At 38.6% G+C, this 18908-nt stretch overlaps 1 protein-coding gene across 1 annotated transcript; it reads right to left on the bottom strand.

Annotated features, from left to right (window-relative positions):
- Positions 1–17233, bottom strand: LOC308532489 (alcohol dehydrogenase 6-like; the record flags this gene model as incomplete). The annotated part of the gene is made up of 9 exons (XM_081109989.1): positions 1–71; positions 690–860; positions 3170–3305; positions 4541–4801; positions 5982–6198; positions 6316–6403; positions 13235–13367; positions 15220–15321; positions 17216–17233. 9 exons carry the CDS (start codon positions 17231–17233, stop codon positions 1–3), a joined length of 1197 nt encoding a protein of 398 aa, XP_080966115.1.
- Between the last annotated feature and the right edge of the window lie 1675 nt (positions 17234–18908).

Genomic DNA, 18908 nt, shown 5'->3' with positions numbered 1-18908 from the left:
TTAGTTGGTGAAATATGCCTCAGGTCTTGCATTCATTACATTGTACTTAAAGTAATAGGACACAGCGAATACTGAAAAAGAAAAGAAAGAAAAAAATAAGTTGAAACATTTCCAAAGCAACATTTGTGTTTGGGATTTCATATTTTCACTTTGTAGACCAGTAAGTAAGTTAGATTCCTTCTGTTCATGTTATGTGAAAAATGGAGAGATTAAATCAGTGTGAGATTTTTTTTCAAAATGACACCCAGCTCCAAGGGTGAGGAACATGTAAGCAGGTCTGTACCCTGTGGGAAAGGCCAGTGTCCAGTTGATGGCTGGAGTTCTGTTTGTGGGACAAAGATAGGTGTCAGAATTTAGAATTCTAGGGATAATTCCCCCCTTGGAAATAGAACAACCATGGTCTCTTCATAAACTATGAACTCAAACTTGAGCTAAAATTTTGCGAGCTAAACTCATTGATTAATGTGTCATATAAAAAATGCCAACTTGGAAATAAAATACGAATGGTAAGAGTAGATGAGCACTTAAATATTTTAAGGATTACATTGATAGACTGGGAATGAATTAAAGAGAGAGAGGAGATGCTTTACAGACTCCTGAAACCTCCTTCGCTTGTCTGCATGTGGTTCACCAGCCACGACTTCCCTTCCCTGCCTCCGACTCCCACACCCCTTTCCCTTGCCCCAAACACTCAGACATAAAGGTTAGTGGAAGAACTTGCCATTTTCCAGTTTTCATGAATTCAACGGCTTCATTGATTTTATCAAGCTTCATAGTATGGGTAATCAGTGGATCTAGATTAAACTTCTTTGCCATATAATCTGAAACCAGTCTAGAGACGCTCTCTCTGCTTTTCCAGCCTGGAAATACAACAGATTAACAAGAGATTTTATTCATGAGACTCACTCTACACGAAGGGCCAGGTGAACTGCTGGAGGTGTTGGCTTTGACTGAGGAAATCTAAGGATTTCCCATTAACAAAAACAAAAAAAACAAAAAACAAGGCCAAAGTCTTGGGAACTATGAAAGAAAGCAATTCAAAGGTCAGGAACAGGACATTTCGTGTGTTGTTTTGGTCTGCAGTTTCATGAACGAGCCAAATATCTTAAGGGAAGAGAAGAATTTCCGCATGGCAGTGATCTCAGTGACAGTTTTTGGAAAAAAAGAATGTGTATACAGCAAGATAAGAATAAAATGTTTTTTCTGGAAGCAAGAATTGCACAGGGAAAGGTGGGGTCAGCCAAGGGAACAGAAACTTAGCTTTGTATTTTCTCTGTTTTCATAATTTTCAAGAAATACCATTTTTACATTTAGGACTGTGCTAAGCGACATGCCAGCAAGTCACCACGCAGCAGTGGTGGTCTGCTTGTTTCCGGAAGCGGTGAGTGTGGTGTAACTGTGCAAGCAGGCAAGTGTCCTAAGCGGCTCATCCTTTGACGGGATCTTGGCAGTTACGTGCTTTTCTTGGTTCCAGCCTGGGCCACGTTCTTCAGTCTTCCCACCTATTCCCAAAATTACCTAAAACTATTCCAAGGAATGCATTTTGCATGTAAGTTGGTCTCTGATATATATAATCAAGAATTCTAATGTGCTATATGTCATGGCATGAAGGGCTAGTGTATTTTTCTATTTGTCTTAAATCTTTTTTTTCAAAAATTGAGATATCACTGACATATAACATTGTATTAGTTTTCAGCGTACACTATAATGATTTGATGTATGTATATATTGTGATATGATTACTATTAAACTAAGTTTAGTTAACACTCACCACCACACACAGTTACAATTTTTTTCTTGTGATGACAGTTTTTAAGATCTGCTGTCTTTGTTTTTATGTTTTGCTTGGTGATATGATAAAGCATTTTCACATCTATATAAGGAACACTTTCACTTGTTTTTTTTTTTGTTTGTTTGTTTCTTCTTTCAACCAAACAATCCAAAAAGGAAGGCCCCAGGAACGTAGACTAGGCCAGGCAGTGCTTCTTAACAATAGCATTAATGGCATTTTGGGTGGGAAAAGTCTTCTTAGTGTATATTGCAGGAAGTTTAGCAGGCCTGTTCAACACCCATTTAATGCTACCTTTAATTGAAAACTATTGAACCAGAGAAAGGAATTAACTTCACGATCATTATGTGAATGTTTAAGTGGCCAGTGACATATTTCTATATGAGGATTATTTAAAATATTGGTGACCTTATTTTACAAGAGTTAGCTGAGTATATGCATTTGTAATCAGCAGTTATTGTCTGTAAACACAATAGAGGGAAACAACAGTGTGTTTGTCCAATGATCCCAAATGGAGGAGCTGGAAGTACAGTCTAAACTGGATTTTTGCCTTTTTCCCTGGCTCTGTCATTTATCTACTTTTTGTAAAATACCTGTAAGAAAACCCTACCATAGCTAATTTGGAGGCCACAGCTAGCTCACTAGTCCAAATAATGCAGATGGCTCCTAATTCTCATCTCTTTTGCCCAAGAATTCAGATTGCCTAAAAATCTCTGGCTAAATATATTTTTTCTTAAATATTAGATTACTTGTTTATAAGCACAGGATCCTAAATAGATTTATTTAATTTAGCTTCTTTATTCTTTTTAATAAAAGACTTCTAAAATATATAAAATTTTAAAATAATGTAAAAATCAAAGTACTTTATGATTTTTTTCTCAAAAAATAAATCTCATTTTCTTGTTATCAGTAGTATTTCTTTTTAGTCATAAATCTATCATGTTTAATATAATTTGAGTTGATATAATGACAACTCAGTTGTTTCATATAAGATTTACATTGTTGAACAATGACCGCTAATGGTTCAATATATCCTTCAAAGAACGCCAGTTGGCAGGTATATAACTCAATTGAAGTATAGTTATTGATCACAAAATCGCCTTTCCTTTTCAGTTTAGAATTTGCATTAAACTTTGGACATTGGCTTCTTCCCCAATCAATTTTTTAAAGTCTCTTCTCTCTCTTTGCGAGAAAAAGTTTACCAAGAGGCAACTGTAGATATCCAATACCCATCACCCTGTATTGGATATTTGTGTTGAAACAAAAACTGTAGTCTAAAGCTCTTGTTTTATGTGCCTTCTCAAGCATTTATGATACATTTATCTATTATGCCATCTCCAAACCCCCACACATTTCCACTCTTCCTTGCTTCATCCATACCTCCAAAAACAGATCCCTTCAAAGAACGTCCCGAGAAGAACAAGTAGCCATTGATGTTGAGCTGGACACCATAATCCAAGAGCCCAACAATCACGCAGACTCCATGGCTCTCATGGCAGGAGGCGAGGGCAGCTGCCTGTTGGAAAGCAATGCAAGACAATGCAGGGGTTAGAAGATGTGCCTCAGAGGTAGGGACTTAGTCTAAATCTCAGCTTGACTGCTGAATGGTCTGTGACCTTCGTTTATGGCTCTCTCTGTCCTCATTTGAAATAACATTTTTCTTACAAGGATATGCTGAGACATGAATAAGATATTGTGTACTGCCAAGTATGTATAGTATTTGGCATTTTAGATTAAACAGATAGAAATTTAACAATTAAAATACTAATATCTATGGCAGTAATACTACTATCACTACTGCTACTACTAATTTTAATATGAACCATTACTGAGACTGATGGTTAGAGTTGACATCTTTTCAACATAAAAGAGTACAATTGGATATTTGCATTACATCATGTATTAGCAAAGCGATCAACTAATGTTCCCATTAGTTATTTTGAAAGGCTATTTCTCAGAGCCTGACTGTCTGTGGGAAAGATTGTGAGAAAGGTTTTCCTGTATCTTTTAACAGAAGAGGAGATTTGTGGGTAGTGAGGAGTGAAACGATTTTGTAAGCTGAAGAAAGGACCTCGGCTGGAGGAGGCAGTTCTTGGGTTTCCATTCTTCTGGTGGAGCCGTACAACCCGGTCTTTACATTGCTTCTACAAATCTCCCAGGAAAGCAAGTCTCAAGCTGCAAAATAATTTCTTCTCCATTCATATTCTCTTATATCAACCACGTTTAGCCAGAAAAACAACATCTTTCTTCTTTATTTTTGAAATGAGTCTATTAGTCAAGATTGGTAAATATTTTCCTTGGAAGCTTCTCTCAGATCCAACCTAAAAGGCTTGGCTGTGAGTGCAAAGCTCACATTGCTTCATAGGCTCATTCGTCCAATAGTGTCCTCATCCTGCCTAAATCTTCTGGCTTAGAAATTAAGTTACTGGGCTTCTGCTTGTTACAAAATAATCTCTTGAGAATTCTTAACAAGGCCTTTCTGTCCTGCTTCTTGGAGGTTGTCTGCTTATTTGAAGGGACTGGCATGATTCCCTTATGTCACTGAGGGGAGAGAGAAGAAAAACACAGTATGGGAGTTCTAGGGGAATGAATAGATTTGTAGGAGTGGACAGAGGATATCAGGTGGGATGTCATAAGCACAGGAAAATCAAATAGAGGAATGTGGAAGAAGTTTTAGAATTTTTATTCAAGTAAAATCTAAAGTGATGATTGGTAGAAATTTGGTAATTTTCATTCCAGAGGATTACATACCACCAATTCTGGATTTCCAATGACCTCAAAGCAAAATTCCACACCAGCGCCTGTCATTTCAACTAAAACATCTTGGATGGGTTTCTTGAAGTCCTGTGGGCTGATGCACTCGGTGGCGCCCACTTGCTTTGCCTTCTCAAATTTGTCTTTGTTGATGTCCACCCCAATGATCCTGGCTGCTCCAGCCGCTTTACAGCCCATGACAACCGACAGGCCGACTCCTCCAAGGCCAAACACCGCACAGGTGGAGCCTGGCGTCACCTGAGCCCGTAAAAGCATAAAACAGAAGCAAAGAGAACACGCACATTCACTCAGTTGGAAAGACCAAGTCTATATATACTTTTTTGAGATGTAAGCAATGGATATTTTCAATTAAAACATATTATAACTAAAGTTGTAATTTCTCAAGGTATTTCTAAATGTGAAATACTTTTTTTGCCAGAGGAGCAAAAAAATTACCTGCAAATAGAACATTTCAACCGAGGAATTAGCATGGGTAGGAGCAGTTTAATGACCTTTCTTTGAACCTTAAGACTTATTTGGCTCAGTATTTACTTAATTTAGGATATTTTGAGTTCTTTAAAAACAATCTCCAAATTCCTGCAACCCTTCCTTTCTCTTTCCTTGGGAATATCTGTAATCTTTCCATTACTTACATTGTCAATGCCTTACGAAGGCAAAGGCTTATTTCTTATTGGGTCCCAAATGAGACTAATTTAAATTGAATCCCTTCTATCCTATCACTTTGTATGGTATTGGGACTAAGGAAAATTGGGGGGGGGGGGAAAAGAACTAAAATTCAACAGCCAGTTAAACAGTGGCGCTGGGCAGGATTGGGTGATGTTCCAAAACAGAAGTATAACAGTAACCCACTCAGTCAGAGTGGGGTTGCCTGACCAATCTGTTTTATATAGCAACACCCCTTTCATGAGTTGATCTTTCTACTCTCCTTTTCTTTTCATGAGCATGGATCACCACCTGACGCATTATACAACAGAATAGAAGCTTGATGAGTTTTGATAGCTGCTAAATCCCTACACCTGCAACAGTGAATGACTCCATAAATATTTGTTGAATGAAAAAAAGAATGAACTGGAATATGGAAGACATATAGCCATTTTGTGACTGTGTTATGTTTAACTCCAGTAATTCCTCAGGTCTCCACTTGTGAATGGCATCCAGACATAATTTGGCATTTACTACTGACTGAGAGGGAATGGGACAGATGTGGACGAGGGTATGGGATGACGAGGGTATGGGATGACAAGGGTATGGGATGACGAGGGTATGGGATGACTAGATTGTAAAGAAGTCAGGGATGTTTCAAGGCAGGTTTGTGATTCTTCCTCAGGTTGAATGATCAGATATGGCCTAGATGCATGAGGCCTATCAACACCATATATCAAGAGTTCCAATCACAATGGGTATAAACGCTTCTCACCTTGGCAGTATTGATTGCAGCACCGTACCCAGTGGAAAAACCACAGCTAATGAGGCATACTTTCTCCAGAGGAGCCACTGCATCGATCTTGGCAACTGAGATTTCTCTTATCACTGTGTATTCAGAGAAGGTGCTCGTATTGGCAAAGTGATATATTGGTTTTCCCTTGCAGGTAAATCTACTGGTACCATCAGTCATCAGGCTGGTATACGACTGTCTTTTATAGACCAAAAAACAAACAAAAAGTTTTTTTAAGTTTGAATTAGCAAGCTTATATTCCTTCCAAGGACATTCAATTAATTTTTCAAAAAGAAAATATTTAGTAAAAACTTACTTGAGTTGTATACAATAGTTGTCTTCAGAATTAAGGCATGAGGCACACTCTCCACACTGTGGTAGAAAGAGTGTGATAACTTTATCACCTAAGAGAACAAAATCATTTAATACGATGTTACCTTTTAAAGTAAAGAGATAGCTGTTTCTCAAAATGTAAACAGCAAGGCACCCAGGAAAAATATGATTCCTGAGAGCAATTTCCACATTCAACTGTGTTGATACTGTGGAGACTATGAAATACTTACAAAAAGAAGGGATGTCTTTGGCATCTGGGTCTCCCTGGGCTCAGTGCTAAATCCCTAGGAGCTGAACCCAGATTTGCCTCCTTTGTAATTTATTCTGAAGCTTCAAATGGTAGCCATTAAGCCAAATTTTATCTTTAATTTTCCACACTAACTTCTGATGTCAGGAGTTGGGTTTGTAAACATGGATACCACATGTTCACAATATAAGCTTCTGGATCAAGGAAAAAGGATTGCCTATATGCTGTTCTATGTATTTTACATCGGTTCTTTCTTCTTGGCCATGGAGACTAAGGTAAGTAGATTTCTCGAGTTATATTCAACATATAAGGAGAAGATCAGAATAACTTGCCTAAGATGGACTTTCTGACTGCTCCAGTGTCTATCACTGTAAATTAAAGTAAGTTATTTCATATTTTTAGTTAAAAGCCTTTGTAGGATGTAGTTCTTTTATTTTTTATTTTTTAAAAAGTAACACAGACATACATATGGTAAGAACTTAAACTACACAAATGTGAAGATTAGCTCCAGTCTCCAGCTTCCTTTCCTCCACCCTAGAGACAAGTACTCTTCTCAGGGTCTATGGTATTTTTAAAGATATAACCCCTTTAAAAATGCAAAGGCTAGCATATTATTTACCCTGTGGTAGGCCTTGGTTTTTGTATTTCTTTGTTAATTTTCATCTGAGGATATTTTTTCCATTGATTTATAGAGAGAATGGAAGGGAGCAAGCGAGCTGGGGGCGGGGGGAGACATTGATGTGAGAGAGACCCATTGATTGGTTGCCTCCTGCACATTCCCAATCAGGGCCAGGAAATGTGCAACCCAGGTATGTGCCCTTGACCGGGAATCGAACCCTCAGTCTTTTGGAGCACAGGCTGATGCCATAATACTGAGCAACACCAGCCAGGGTTAGGTCTTGGTCTTTTACTTAACAATATAACTTGGAGATTTCTCATTTTAGTACATATAGCACTCTATCGTTTTGATTAAAAGTTACATGGAACTTTGTTGTATAGATATATCATAATTGATTTAACTGGTCTCCTGGACATTTAGGTTATTTCCTGTCTTAAAATTTTTGTTTTGTCTCGTGTTTTCCCCACATGATAAAAAGCAATGCAATAAATATTTTGTGCACATCTGGGCGATGGTAGGCAGAATTTCTAAAATGGTCCTCCAAAGACATCCTGTCCTAATCCCCCGAAACTGAACTTGTTGTTACTGTGATGGTGAATATGTTTATAGAAAGAGGAGCTTTGCAGATGTATTTAAGGGTACTAATCTATTGACAGGAAAATGGGGAGTACCCCAGAATCTTTAGGCAGACCCCGTGATCACATGAGCCCTTGAAAGGACGCCAGAGGAAAGCAGGAGAGAAAGACAAAGCAATCCAAAGCACCGGAAGGATTCGATGTGCTATTGTTGCTTTGAGGCAAGTGGGTGAAGGGGCCACGTAGGAAGGAATGTGAGCAGCTTCAAAAGCTGAGGGTGATCGGTCAATCCTACAACCTCAAGGAACTGGATTCTCCAGAGTCTCCAGACAAGAACCCCCTGGCCAAAACCTTGATTTCTACCTTGTGAGACCCTAAGCAGAGAACTCAGTCCAACCCATCCAGACTTCTGACATACAGAAATGGAGATTGCAAATTTGTTTTGTTTTAAGCTGCTAACTTTGCAGCAATTTTTTTTTTTTTTACATCAGCGATAGAAAGCTACGACATGGGTATATATCTATGGAACAACTTTCTAGAATTGGAAGTATTGGGTCCAAATTAGGTGCATATAAATCAGTGGTTCTCAACCTTCCTAATGCTGCGACCCTTTAATACAGTTCCTCATGTTGTGGTTACTCCCAACCATAAAATTATTTTCCTTGCTACTTCATAAGTGTAATTTTGCTACTGTTATGAAACGTAATGTAAATATCTGATATGCAGGATGTATTTTCATTGTTACAAATTGAACATAATTAAAGCATAGTGATTAATCACAAAAACAATATGTAATTATATATGTGTTTTCCGATGGTCTTAGGCGACCCCTGTGAAAGGGTCATTTGACCCCCAAAGGGGTCGCGACCCACAGGTTGGTGACCCACAGGTTGAGAACCGCTGATATAAATGATGTTACATATTGCCAAATTTAAAGTTGTGTAAAATTACTTTTCAAATAATAAGCTACAAAGAAGTTGGTTGCCTACACTCTTATCAACCTTACATATTATCAAACTTTTAAATCTTTCCTAATCTGTTAGGTAAACAATGTTTTACCATTGTATTAAAAATTATATTTATTTAATATGTATATATTTTCCCCTCCATACTAGATTGTGTATTTCCTTTGCCCATTATACTGCTGGGCTGTGTTTTTTTTTTGTTTTTTGTTTTTAAATTGCTTTAAAAGAATTCTTTATTTTTTTTCTCCCTTTGCCTCTGTACCTCCATCTGTACAATAGGGGAGGTTAATAGTACTTACTTCATATATTTGTGATGAGAACTAAATGAGCTAATATTTGCAAAGTGCTTGGAACAGCATCTGGTTCTTAATAAATGCTAAGGGTTTGATAAATAGAGAACTTTATAAATGTTGACTGTTTAGAGTTTAATATCTGCTTTCCCTTTTATGATTGGTGCTTTGAGTGGGTCAGATGGAAACCACAGCAGAAAATTTCTTTATGGAGGCTGTCACTATTTTTGTCTGGACAATTGTATTGAACTCCTAAGGGGCCTTGTTTCTAACCTCCTCTCTTTCCAGGCCCTCTCATCTATTGCTATTGGTAGCTCTGGTCATGTTGCTAGTTTTTTTAAAAAATGTTGATGGCTTTCTATTATCATTGTGAGACTTCACTGAGTTTCTGCCAGAAATACCTTTCCTAGCTATACATCTGCCATGAGATCTATAAACTAAACCAACAAGGCACAAGAGAAAATGTCTTTGAAGACTTAGCCAGGAGTAGCTGCTGATCAGAGTTTTCTAACTTACAATTGGATTTTTTAAAAATTTTTAATATCATGTGAAAATTGGATTAAATGAGTAAATTTTTCATATGTCCTCCTTATTAATAAAGTGGCTCACCAGGTTAAATAAAGTTAATTTGCATTTTATTTTATTTTTTAAAATCTTTATTGTTCAGATTATTACAGATGTTCCTCTTTTTTCCCCCATAGCTCCCCTCCACCCCGTTCCCACCCCACTCCAGGCCTTCCTCCCCCACCACCTACCCTCTGCCACTGACCTTGTTCATAGGTGTAAGCTCTTTGTCCAATCTCTTCCCGCACCCCCCACAACCCCTTCCCCCCGAGGATTGTCAGTCTGCTCCCTTTCCATGCCCCTGATTCTATTACATTCTTAGACTGTTCTGTTCATCAGGTTTTTTATTCATTTGATTTTTAGGCTCACTTGTTGATAGATATGTATTTGTTGTCACTTTGTTGTTCATAATTTTTTATCTTTATCCTTTTCTTCTTCTTCCTCTTCTTAGAGAATACCCTTCAGCATTTCATATAATACTGGTTTGGTGGTGATGAACTCCTTTAGCTTTTTCTTATAAAGCTCCTATAGCTTTTTCTTATTTGTAAAGCTCTTTATCTGACCTTCAATTCTAAATGATAGCTTTGCTGGGTAAAGTAATCTTGGTTGTAGGTTCTTGCTATTCATCACTTTGTATATTTCTTGCCACTCCCTTCTAGCCTGTGTAGTTTCTGTTGAGAAATCAGCTGGCAGTCGTATGGGTACTCCCTTGTAGGTAACTAACTGTTTTTCTCTTGCTGCTTTTAAGATTCTCTCTTTGTCTTTTGCCCTGGGCATTTTAATTATGATGTGTCTTGGTGTGGCCCTCTTTAGAATCCTCCTGTTTGGGGTTCTCTGCGCTTCCTGGACTTGTAAGTCTATTTCTTTCACCAGGTAGGGGAAGTTTTCTGTCATTATTTCTTCAGATAGGTTTTCAGTATCTTGCTCTCTCTCTTCTTCTGGCACCCCCATAATTCGGATGTTGGTATGCTTGAAGTTGTCCAAGAGGCTCCTTACACTATCTTCATATTTTTGGATTCTTTTTTCTTTTTGCTTTTCCAGTTGGGTGTTTTTTGTTTCTTTGTATTTCAAATCTTTGACTTGATTCTTGGGATTCTCTAGTCTGCTGTTGGATCTCTGTATATTATTCTTTATTTCAGTCAGTGTATGCTTAATTTCTGATTGGTCCTTTTTCATATCCTTGAGGGTCTTACTAAATTTCTCGGAGGTTTCTAGAAGATTCTTGAGTAACCTTATAACCATGGTTTTGAACTCTATATCCAGTAGTTTGCTTTCATACATTTCTTTCATTTGTGATTTATTTCTTTGTCTCCACATTTTGGCTGCTTCCCTGTGTTTGTTTCTATGTACTGGGTAGCTGCTAAGTCTTCTTGAGTTGATAGAGTGGCCTTGTATGAGTGGTGTCCTATAGGGCCCAGTGGCTCAGCCTCCCCAGTTACCTGAGGTGAATGCTCTTGGTGCACTTCTTTGTGGGCTGTTTGCACAGTCTTGTTGTAGTTAACCCTTGACTGCTGTTGGTATGACTGGGAGGAATTGACCTCTAGGCCAATTGGCTGTGATGACCAGCTGTGTCTATAGTGGAAGGTCTATTGTGCAGGAGACACCCTTATGGAGCAGGACTTGCTTCAGTGGGGCTTTGGTGCTCACTGAGTCTGCCACTTGAGTGTGTCTCTTACGGATGTGAAGAGTTGTAATCTGGGATGGTCTCACTCTGACCACTGGGTACACTGGCTCTTGGATCTCCAAGGAAGTGCAAGGTCAGCCACTGTCTGGGGCCGCCCAGCAGAAGCTACAGGGACATCTGCAGATTCCTCCTCTTTGTTTTGGGTTTGGAAGTGCCCAGATGAGGCCCAGCTGTGAAGCAAGGCAGGCTGCTGCTGTTGAATCTTGGGCCTTCTTTTGGAAGCTCTGGGGCTCTCTGATCCAGCTGCAGTTTGACAGTTTTAGGCCGAGAAAAGACAGGCCATTCATGTGCAAAAGCTGATGTGCTCAGCTTGGGTGGGGCAGGGTCTCTGGGATTCACCAGGGCGGAGCAAACAGCAATGGCCGCCAGTCAGCCTGCATCAGAGAGGTCCCTGGGTCTCCACATCCTGTGCCCCTCGTGCAGGAACAATGATCGCTGCGAGTTCCTCTGAGAGAAAGCCACCCTCTCATTCCTGTCCCGATGCCAGACAGTCCAGTTTCTCCCCGTATGTGTTTGGTTCCCCCAGAGTCTCATCCAGAACTGGAGTTCAGAGCAAGTGGGAGCGTGTATCTCCCTCCCAATTAAAAGAGCAGCACATCCAGGTGCCAGCACTTTCTGCACCTCTCTGCACCTCCTACCAGTCTCAATGCACCTTCTTCACCTCTCTAGTTGTGGAACTTCCACTCAACCAGCTTTCCTGTGGTTCTGGGTGGTATTTGTTCTGCCTTTTAGTTATAATTTTGATGTGGTCGTGAGAGGCAGCAAGTATAGGTGTTAACCTTTGCCACCATCTTGGTTCTTCCTCTAAATACAGGGGTCCTCAAACTGCGGCCCGCTGAAAACATTTATCCGGCCCGCCAGGTGTTTTTGCCGCCGCTGCCTGTTGCTGAATTTGTTCATAGTTTTTTTTTAAACTATAGTCCGACCCTCCAACGGTCTGAGGGACAGTGAACTGGCCCCCTGTTTAAAAAGTTTGAGGAACCCCTGCTCTAAAAGAATTCTTTATATAATAAAGAAATTTGCCCATTTTTAAATTTGTTTACTGATTTGGGAAGGGTATTTTTATTTTTTAATCCTTACCAGTGGATATGTTTTTATTGATTTTTAGAGAGAGAGGAAGGAAGAGAGAGTGAAACATGGATATGGGAGAAAAACATTGATCGGTTTCTTCCTGTACACACCTTGACCAGGGATTGAACCTGAAACCTAGGTATGTGCCCTAACCGGAAATTGAACCTGAAACCTTTTGATGTATGGGATGATGTTCCAACCAACTGAGCCACCCAGCCAGGGCTGGGAGAGTAATTTTTATAAATGGAATTTAAAAAACTTTTTATGTTGTCAACTTTATATATTATTTACATCATCTGGTTTTTTTTCCTAATTAAACTTTCCTTCTCTTTGAAATAATACAATGTTCGTTTAGTTTTTTTTCCACATTTAATTCTAGGATTCATATAGCATTATTTTTTTTAATATAAAAATGCAATAGCAATGCAATTTTCCGCCTCCCCCGAAGACTATCAAGTTGTTTCAATGTCATTTATTGAATAATCATGTTTTCCTCCTTAAATTTAAAAGCCAGACCTAATTCCGCATTTTACTCCTATGTATATATTTGATCCAGTTCTGAGTTCTTTCTCTATTTGGTTCCACTGTTTGACTATTTATCATATGCTTCATTTAAATAAATTACTCAACACTTCACTTCTTTTTGTACAATTTTGTCTAATTTATACTTTCAGGTTCTGTTTCAGTGCATTTTAGTTCTTGTCCTTATTAGTATCAAAATATAAATGCAAAGGATATATACAATTAGTATTTTTCTATAACATAATTATTATTTTTCTAACAGATGGTCAACATTTCTCCTTTTATGTCACTTGAGCTCCTATTTCCCTGATGTAAGTTCCAAGTTGCTGCTATTTCCTAACTCCAGGTACCAAGCCAGTTCATACCTGTTTTCACAGTGCTCACTCCTTCTCCCACACTCTCAACGATTCCAGCCCCTTCATGGCCCAAAATGATGGGATACTTCATTTGATTCTCCAACATTTTAATCTCTGTACCACAGAGCCCCGTGGCCGTGATCTGTATGGAAGGCAAAGAGTAATATAATTTTTTCTGTCTCAGATAAAGGTGTTTTAGACTTGTTAATGTTTTAAATCTTTTTTTCTAGGTTGATATGCTGCATATTTCTTAGTTTTATTTCTAATAATTTTATTGTGTTAATTTGTTTAAAGCAATGCAATGTTTTTTATTAGGTAATTTCAGAATCAAAATGATGTTTTTAAAACTTACTGGGGAGGTCAGTATGGGTTCAGTAAAAGACAGTTGTAAAACCACAGTGTGACATGAAATATCTTACTTTGTCCTTCATTGGAGTGTCGGGGTGCGAGTGTGGAGGAAAAAGAGCAATGATCAAAATGAAGGAATTGGAACACAGGAAAGAAAAAGATACTATCTTCTATTATAGTGGTGTTATTGGTACAAGTCATAATCCCACTTTTTTGGTTTAAATCAGCCAGACAGTTTAAAACAGAGGCACTCTGGAGCAGTGGTCCAGAAAGGCTGAAATCCTGGCTATGCCCTTCTTAGCTGTGTGACCTGGGATAAATTATTCTTAATGAGTGTCAGTTTCTTCACCTCTAAATTCGTGTGAGGTTGGTTGCATGCACACACACACACACACACACTCATCAAGAATTGAAATCTATTGAAATTTGCTCATGTAAAAGGGGGGTTACTGGAAGAATACCGTAAAATTGCTTACAATCCAACTGTGGAAGTGCAGTTATGCCTCATGGATCTAGAATCCATCAAGCAGACTTTGTCTTCAGATCTACACTCTGATTCAACATGGGCATACTACTTTCTGAAGACAGGCTTTTTCTTATTTCTTATTTCTCACGCTTACGTATATGGTAAAAGATGGCAATCAGTCCTGAGTCCTTCTAGCCTCTTCAGTGCCTACTATCTCCTGCTTTACTCAGTCTCTGTATCTTGTTCAAATTCATGGGTGAGAGATTCATATTTGTAATTTGTCAAATAATGGTTGTATACCTTTGAGTCCGGGTCTAAATCTGGCTGTGTAAGTGGTGACCCTGTGGGTAGGAGTGAGTGGGCCATGTGGCCTCCTGTGCACTCTGCATGGACGCAGGCCTGAGAAGACTCTGAGAAGGGGCATGGATTGCACAGGTGACAAAGAAAAGGACTGCCTCTTTGTAGTCCATTACAAACAGTACTTCTTCATCAAATTAAAATTAAATAATAACAATGAACTCAGGTGGACAATGTTCTGGTCTGGTGGCTCCTGGTGGAAATGTAAAGACTCTCATGATCAGACTGCACCCCAAACTGATTAAATCACAAAATCTGAATGTCCGGGGGTGGGACCCAGTTATCAGCATTTTTCAAAGCTCCCAAGTGCTTCCAAATGTGTAACCAATGTTGAGGAAAGTTGTTGACATCTGTGTTTTTACTCTACTTAGCTCTGTAACCAGTCATTACACCTCAGTGGATTAAAATCTTTTCATTTTTAAAATAACAGGTATTCCTAATCTGACCTCCCAGGGTTTAGACTTGATTTATCTATAATCAAACACATTTTTTCATATATCAGATTTCAAGATAACTTAAATATCATGAAGAATGTCATAAACAAATATGAAAGTACAGATTAAAATATGGTCAGTGGTAGAAACTTCTTTTAAGTAGTACTTAGTACTGCAGCTGTGAATAAATATCCTTTGGGCAGTTAGCCTATGCCATACCTCCCTAACCTTTTCTCTGGTTGGACTTAAAGACAGATGGAAATGTTTAATGAAAAAGAAATAGAAGATTTTGTAGTTTTCTTTCTGAATTTAACATTGTGAAAATAATGTATAACTTGCAGTGAACAGGTCTGATTTTTGGTGTGGAAATGTGTATTTTTTCTTTTTACCTTTATGCGAACTTCCTTTGCCTTTGGTGGGGCCACTTCTACCTCCTCAATGGAAAATGGTGCACCAGCCTTCCAGAGTACGGCTGCTCTGCACTTGATCACCTGGGGAAGGGAACATGGGGTAGAAAGGGAAACGCTTTAGGCTTGGGAGATGGATTCTATAGTAATGATTATTAGAAGGTTTAATACACTTAGGTCTTCCACACTCAAGCAAAAAAAAAACACAAAACAGTCATTGCTTAAATATATTCTGTGTGTAGCCTCTTGGACCTCAGTTCAACTTTTCTTGTACTATCGGTCTCTTCATTCAAATTAGTTTTGCAATACTAACTATATTTATATAGTGCTGCACAATCAAGAGGATAGATGCCATACTTTTGATCTTGAAGCTGTCCAGTGGCTATCTCAGGGTAGGAATGGCATTGCAGTATGGGAGTTATTTGTGATCCTAGGTGTGGGAGAGAGTCAGTTTTGGGGTGGAGGGGTGTGTTATGGAGCAGGGAATGGAGAACATCTAGTTGTGGCACTTCATCAAATGGTGATGGTCACAGGCAAATTGAGGTTGGAGAGGTTGTTGGTGGCAAGGTAGTTCTTTTTCTGATTTCAGCTCACCACTGTTCTCACTATAAATTCTCTTCCTATGTGGTCTCATCTATTTTTGTAGATTCTACCACCACCTTTATGTAGATGACTTTGACAGCTTGTATTTATGGACAGACATCTTTAAGCTCCAGACTCATTTATTCATCTTCTATTTGAATGTCCTCAGGTATCTTAAACTCAACATGTTAAAATATGACCACATCATTATTTCTTTCTCTTGTCCCCACCCCTTGCTGCCAGTGGTAGACATTACCTATAATCTGCTCCTCCCTCTGCACCCTCTATTCCAATGTGTGGCCATGTAACCTATTCACTCACCCAAGAAAGAAACCTGGGAAGTAGCCTTAATTTTTATCTAAATCTAAAACTTTCTGGAATCTGGCTGCTCTTTTCCATTTCTCCTGATACTGTGTGGTCCAGGTCTTTACTCTGCCTTTTACCTGATGTGGGTTCATCACCCTCAAATCCACCCTTTATATCATTGCCATTTGAACTATAATCCTGACCATGCTAATCCCCTACCTAAAAATGTTATGGCTACCAATAGTTTATCAGGATCTGTTGACATGGTCTGTCAGACTCTCCATGAGCTTCTCCCTATCCATCTCTCCAGCCTTATTTCTGGTCACTTCCTGCCTCTGACGTTACCCTCCTGGCGCAAAATATATTTTGGAGATTCTCAAAGGGGTTATTTTTCTTTCTCCTATGTTTCACCGTGATGCTAAGTGTCCCCTCCTGTGGAAAGTCTAGCCAGCTTAGGAGCACTTCCTCTCTCTCTTTTGCTACCCTTGCACACTCTGTTTGTTTTTAGTAGTATAAGGCAGTTCATTTTTAGAGGATAATTATTTTACCTGTCTCCCCCTGCTGTTTTAACAAAGCAGGGTATTATTGTAAAGTAGTGGTACTGAAGGTGTAGTCCCAGACCAGCAGCAGCAATATTTGCAAATTATTGGGTCCCACCCCCAAACTTACTGACTGAGTTACTCTGGGGCGGGGGCGCCAGGGGGGGAGGGAAGGGAGGGAGGCGGAGGGGAAGGTGAGGCACCAGCAACAAGTTTTCCAGGTTGTTGCTGTAGAAAACACTTGTGCACTCTTATAATTATTCTTTTATAATTCCTCTGTCTCTCCATGAGATCTTTGAAGGAGGGGATGTGTCTTCAACTCTGGAAAGTTCATATAGGGCTTGATATATTGCTTATGGAAGGACTGAAAACACCAAGGAAAGGCAAAACACATACAGGGAGTAAGAGCAAAGGGAAAGGAGGAGAGGAACTAAGATTAAGACAGTGTCTCACCTGTAGGAGTACAGAGACTAGTTGGGGGATGAGGTGTTAAATAGACAAGCACACAAATGGACGCAATTGTGACAAGCCATAAAGAAAGCTGTACTTACTTTCCCTGTAGTACTCATGCTGACCTTCTTCGTGGTCTTCTTGCCACAAATGAGTATATTGAGAAAGGGAGATTCTGGTTACAACTTCCACTGTGGAAAGTCCAAGAGTACACAGGTCATTGGTTGATCAAGAGGCTGGGTCCTGCGTTTTTGTATAATCTTGTCATTGATATGCCTGAAACTCAGATTGTCCTAGTTCTTATCAGAAACAGGCTTAGCTCAGTGAAAGTGAAAAGTGGAATTGTGCAAAGTATTTTCTCTTTTATTAATATATAATTAGTATTGCAAAACTAATTTGAACACAAAGACTGATAATACAAGAATAATTGGGTTGGGGTTTGAGAGGCTTCATACAACATATATTTAAGCAATGATTTTTAAAAAAATTTTGGACTAAACCTTTAATAATCATTAGTGTTAATATGTACTCTGTTGAGTTTTAAATTTGGTCTTTTAAATGTACAAGTTTAAAATTTCTAATAGAGTGTATATCTTATTTTTATCTTATTTCTCAAACATGGATATGATCATTTGTGTCTCTAACCTTGAGTAATCCTTTTTATTTTCCAAATGTGTGTCCCATTGTTGAGGAATTAGGATGCTACTAGACCGTTTTATCTAGTAGTTTAGCATAAGCTCCTCATGTCTTATGCCCAGCTGGTTACTCAGATAAAGTGAAACCAGTTTGCTTAAGGAGCCTCACAATCAGGATTGGGATTTGAGAAAAATCTCTTTATGTGAATGAACTAAGAGAGTCCTGACCAAGACCCAGGATCCTGGTGAACAATGAGGACAAGGAAATATATTTCCAACGAAAGGCAGCACCAGTGGGCAGGTTTTAGCTAAAAGGAAAGAGAAGAATAAATGCTCTTTCTGGGTGAACTGCTTTTTCTGGGTCATATGATTTTTCTTCTTAGGGTGTTGATATGGTGGTTCATACTGATTAATTTACAAATGTTGAACCAGCCTTACACACCTGGAACAAATCCCACTTGGTGTATAGTTCCTTTTATATTTTGCCAGATTCATTTGGCTAATGTTTAGCTAATGATTTCTGTGTCTGTATTCTTGAGAGTTGTTGGTGTTATTTTTTGTTCTTTGCACTGTCTTTGATTTTGGTGTCACATTTATACTAATTTCATAAAATTGGTCCCTCGTCTTCTATTTTCTGGAAGATATGGTGCAGAATTGGTGTTAATTCTTTAAATTCTCCAGTAAAACCATCTGGATCTACAGGTTTTCTCTTTTTGGAGGTGGGGAATGTTTTAAAATATGAATCTATTATCTTAATATTTATAGGGCTATATAAATGATCAATTCACATTTGGTAAGTTGTGGTAGTTTGTGAGTTTTGAGGAATTAGTCCATTTCATCCCTGTTGTCACACTTATGTGTGTAGGGTTGTTAATAGTATTCCCTTATTATTCTTTTATGTCTGCAGTGTAGTAGTGCTACTCCCTGTTTTACTCCTGATAGTGGTGATTTTCCTCTTCTTTCTGTTTTTCTTTGTTTTGCCAGAGATTTGTTAATCTTATTGATCTTTTCAAAGAACCAGTTCTATTTCATTGATTTTTTCTCTCTTTTTAATTCCTTTGATTTCTGCTATTATTTTCTTTTCTTCCTTCTGGTTGTTTTGACTCTTATTTCTGAGATCATGCAGTTTGAGCATGGTTTATTGATTTGCAACTTTCCC

This window comes from Myotis nattereri, assembly GCF_964212035.1.
Source record: "Myotis nattereri genome assembly, chromosome: 1".
Taxonomy (NCBI): Eukaryota; Metazoa; Chordata; class Mammalia; order Chiroptera; family Vespertilionidae; genus Myotis; species Myotis nattereri.
This window is presented reverse-complemented; position numbering and strand designations above follow the sequence as displayed.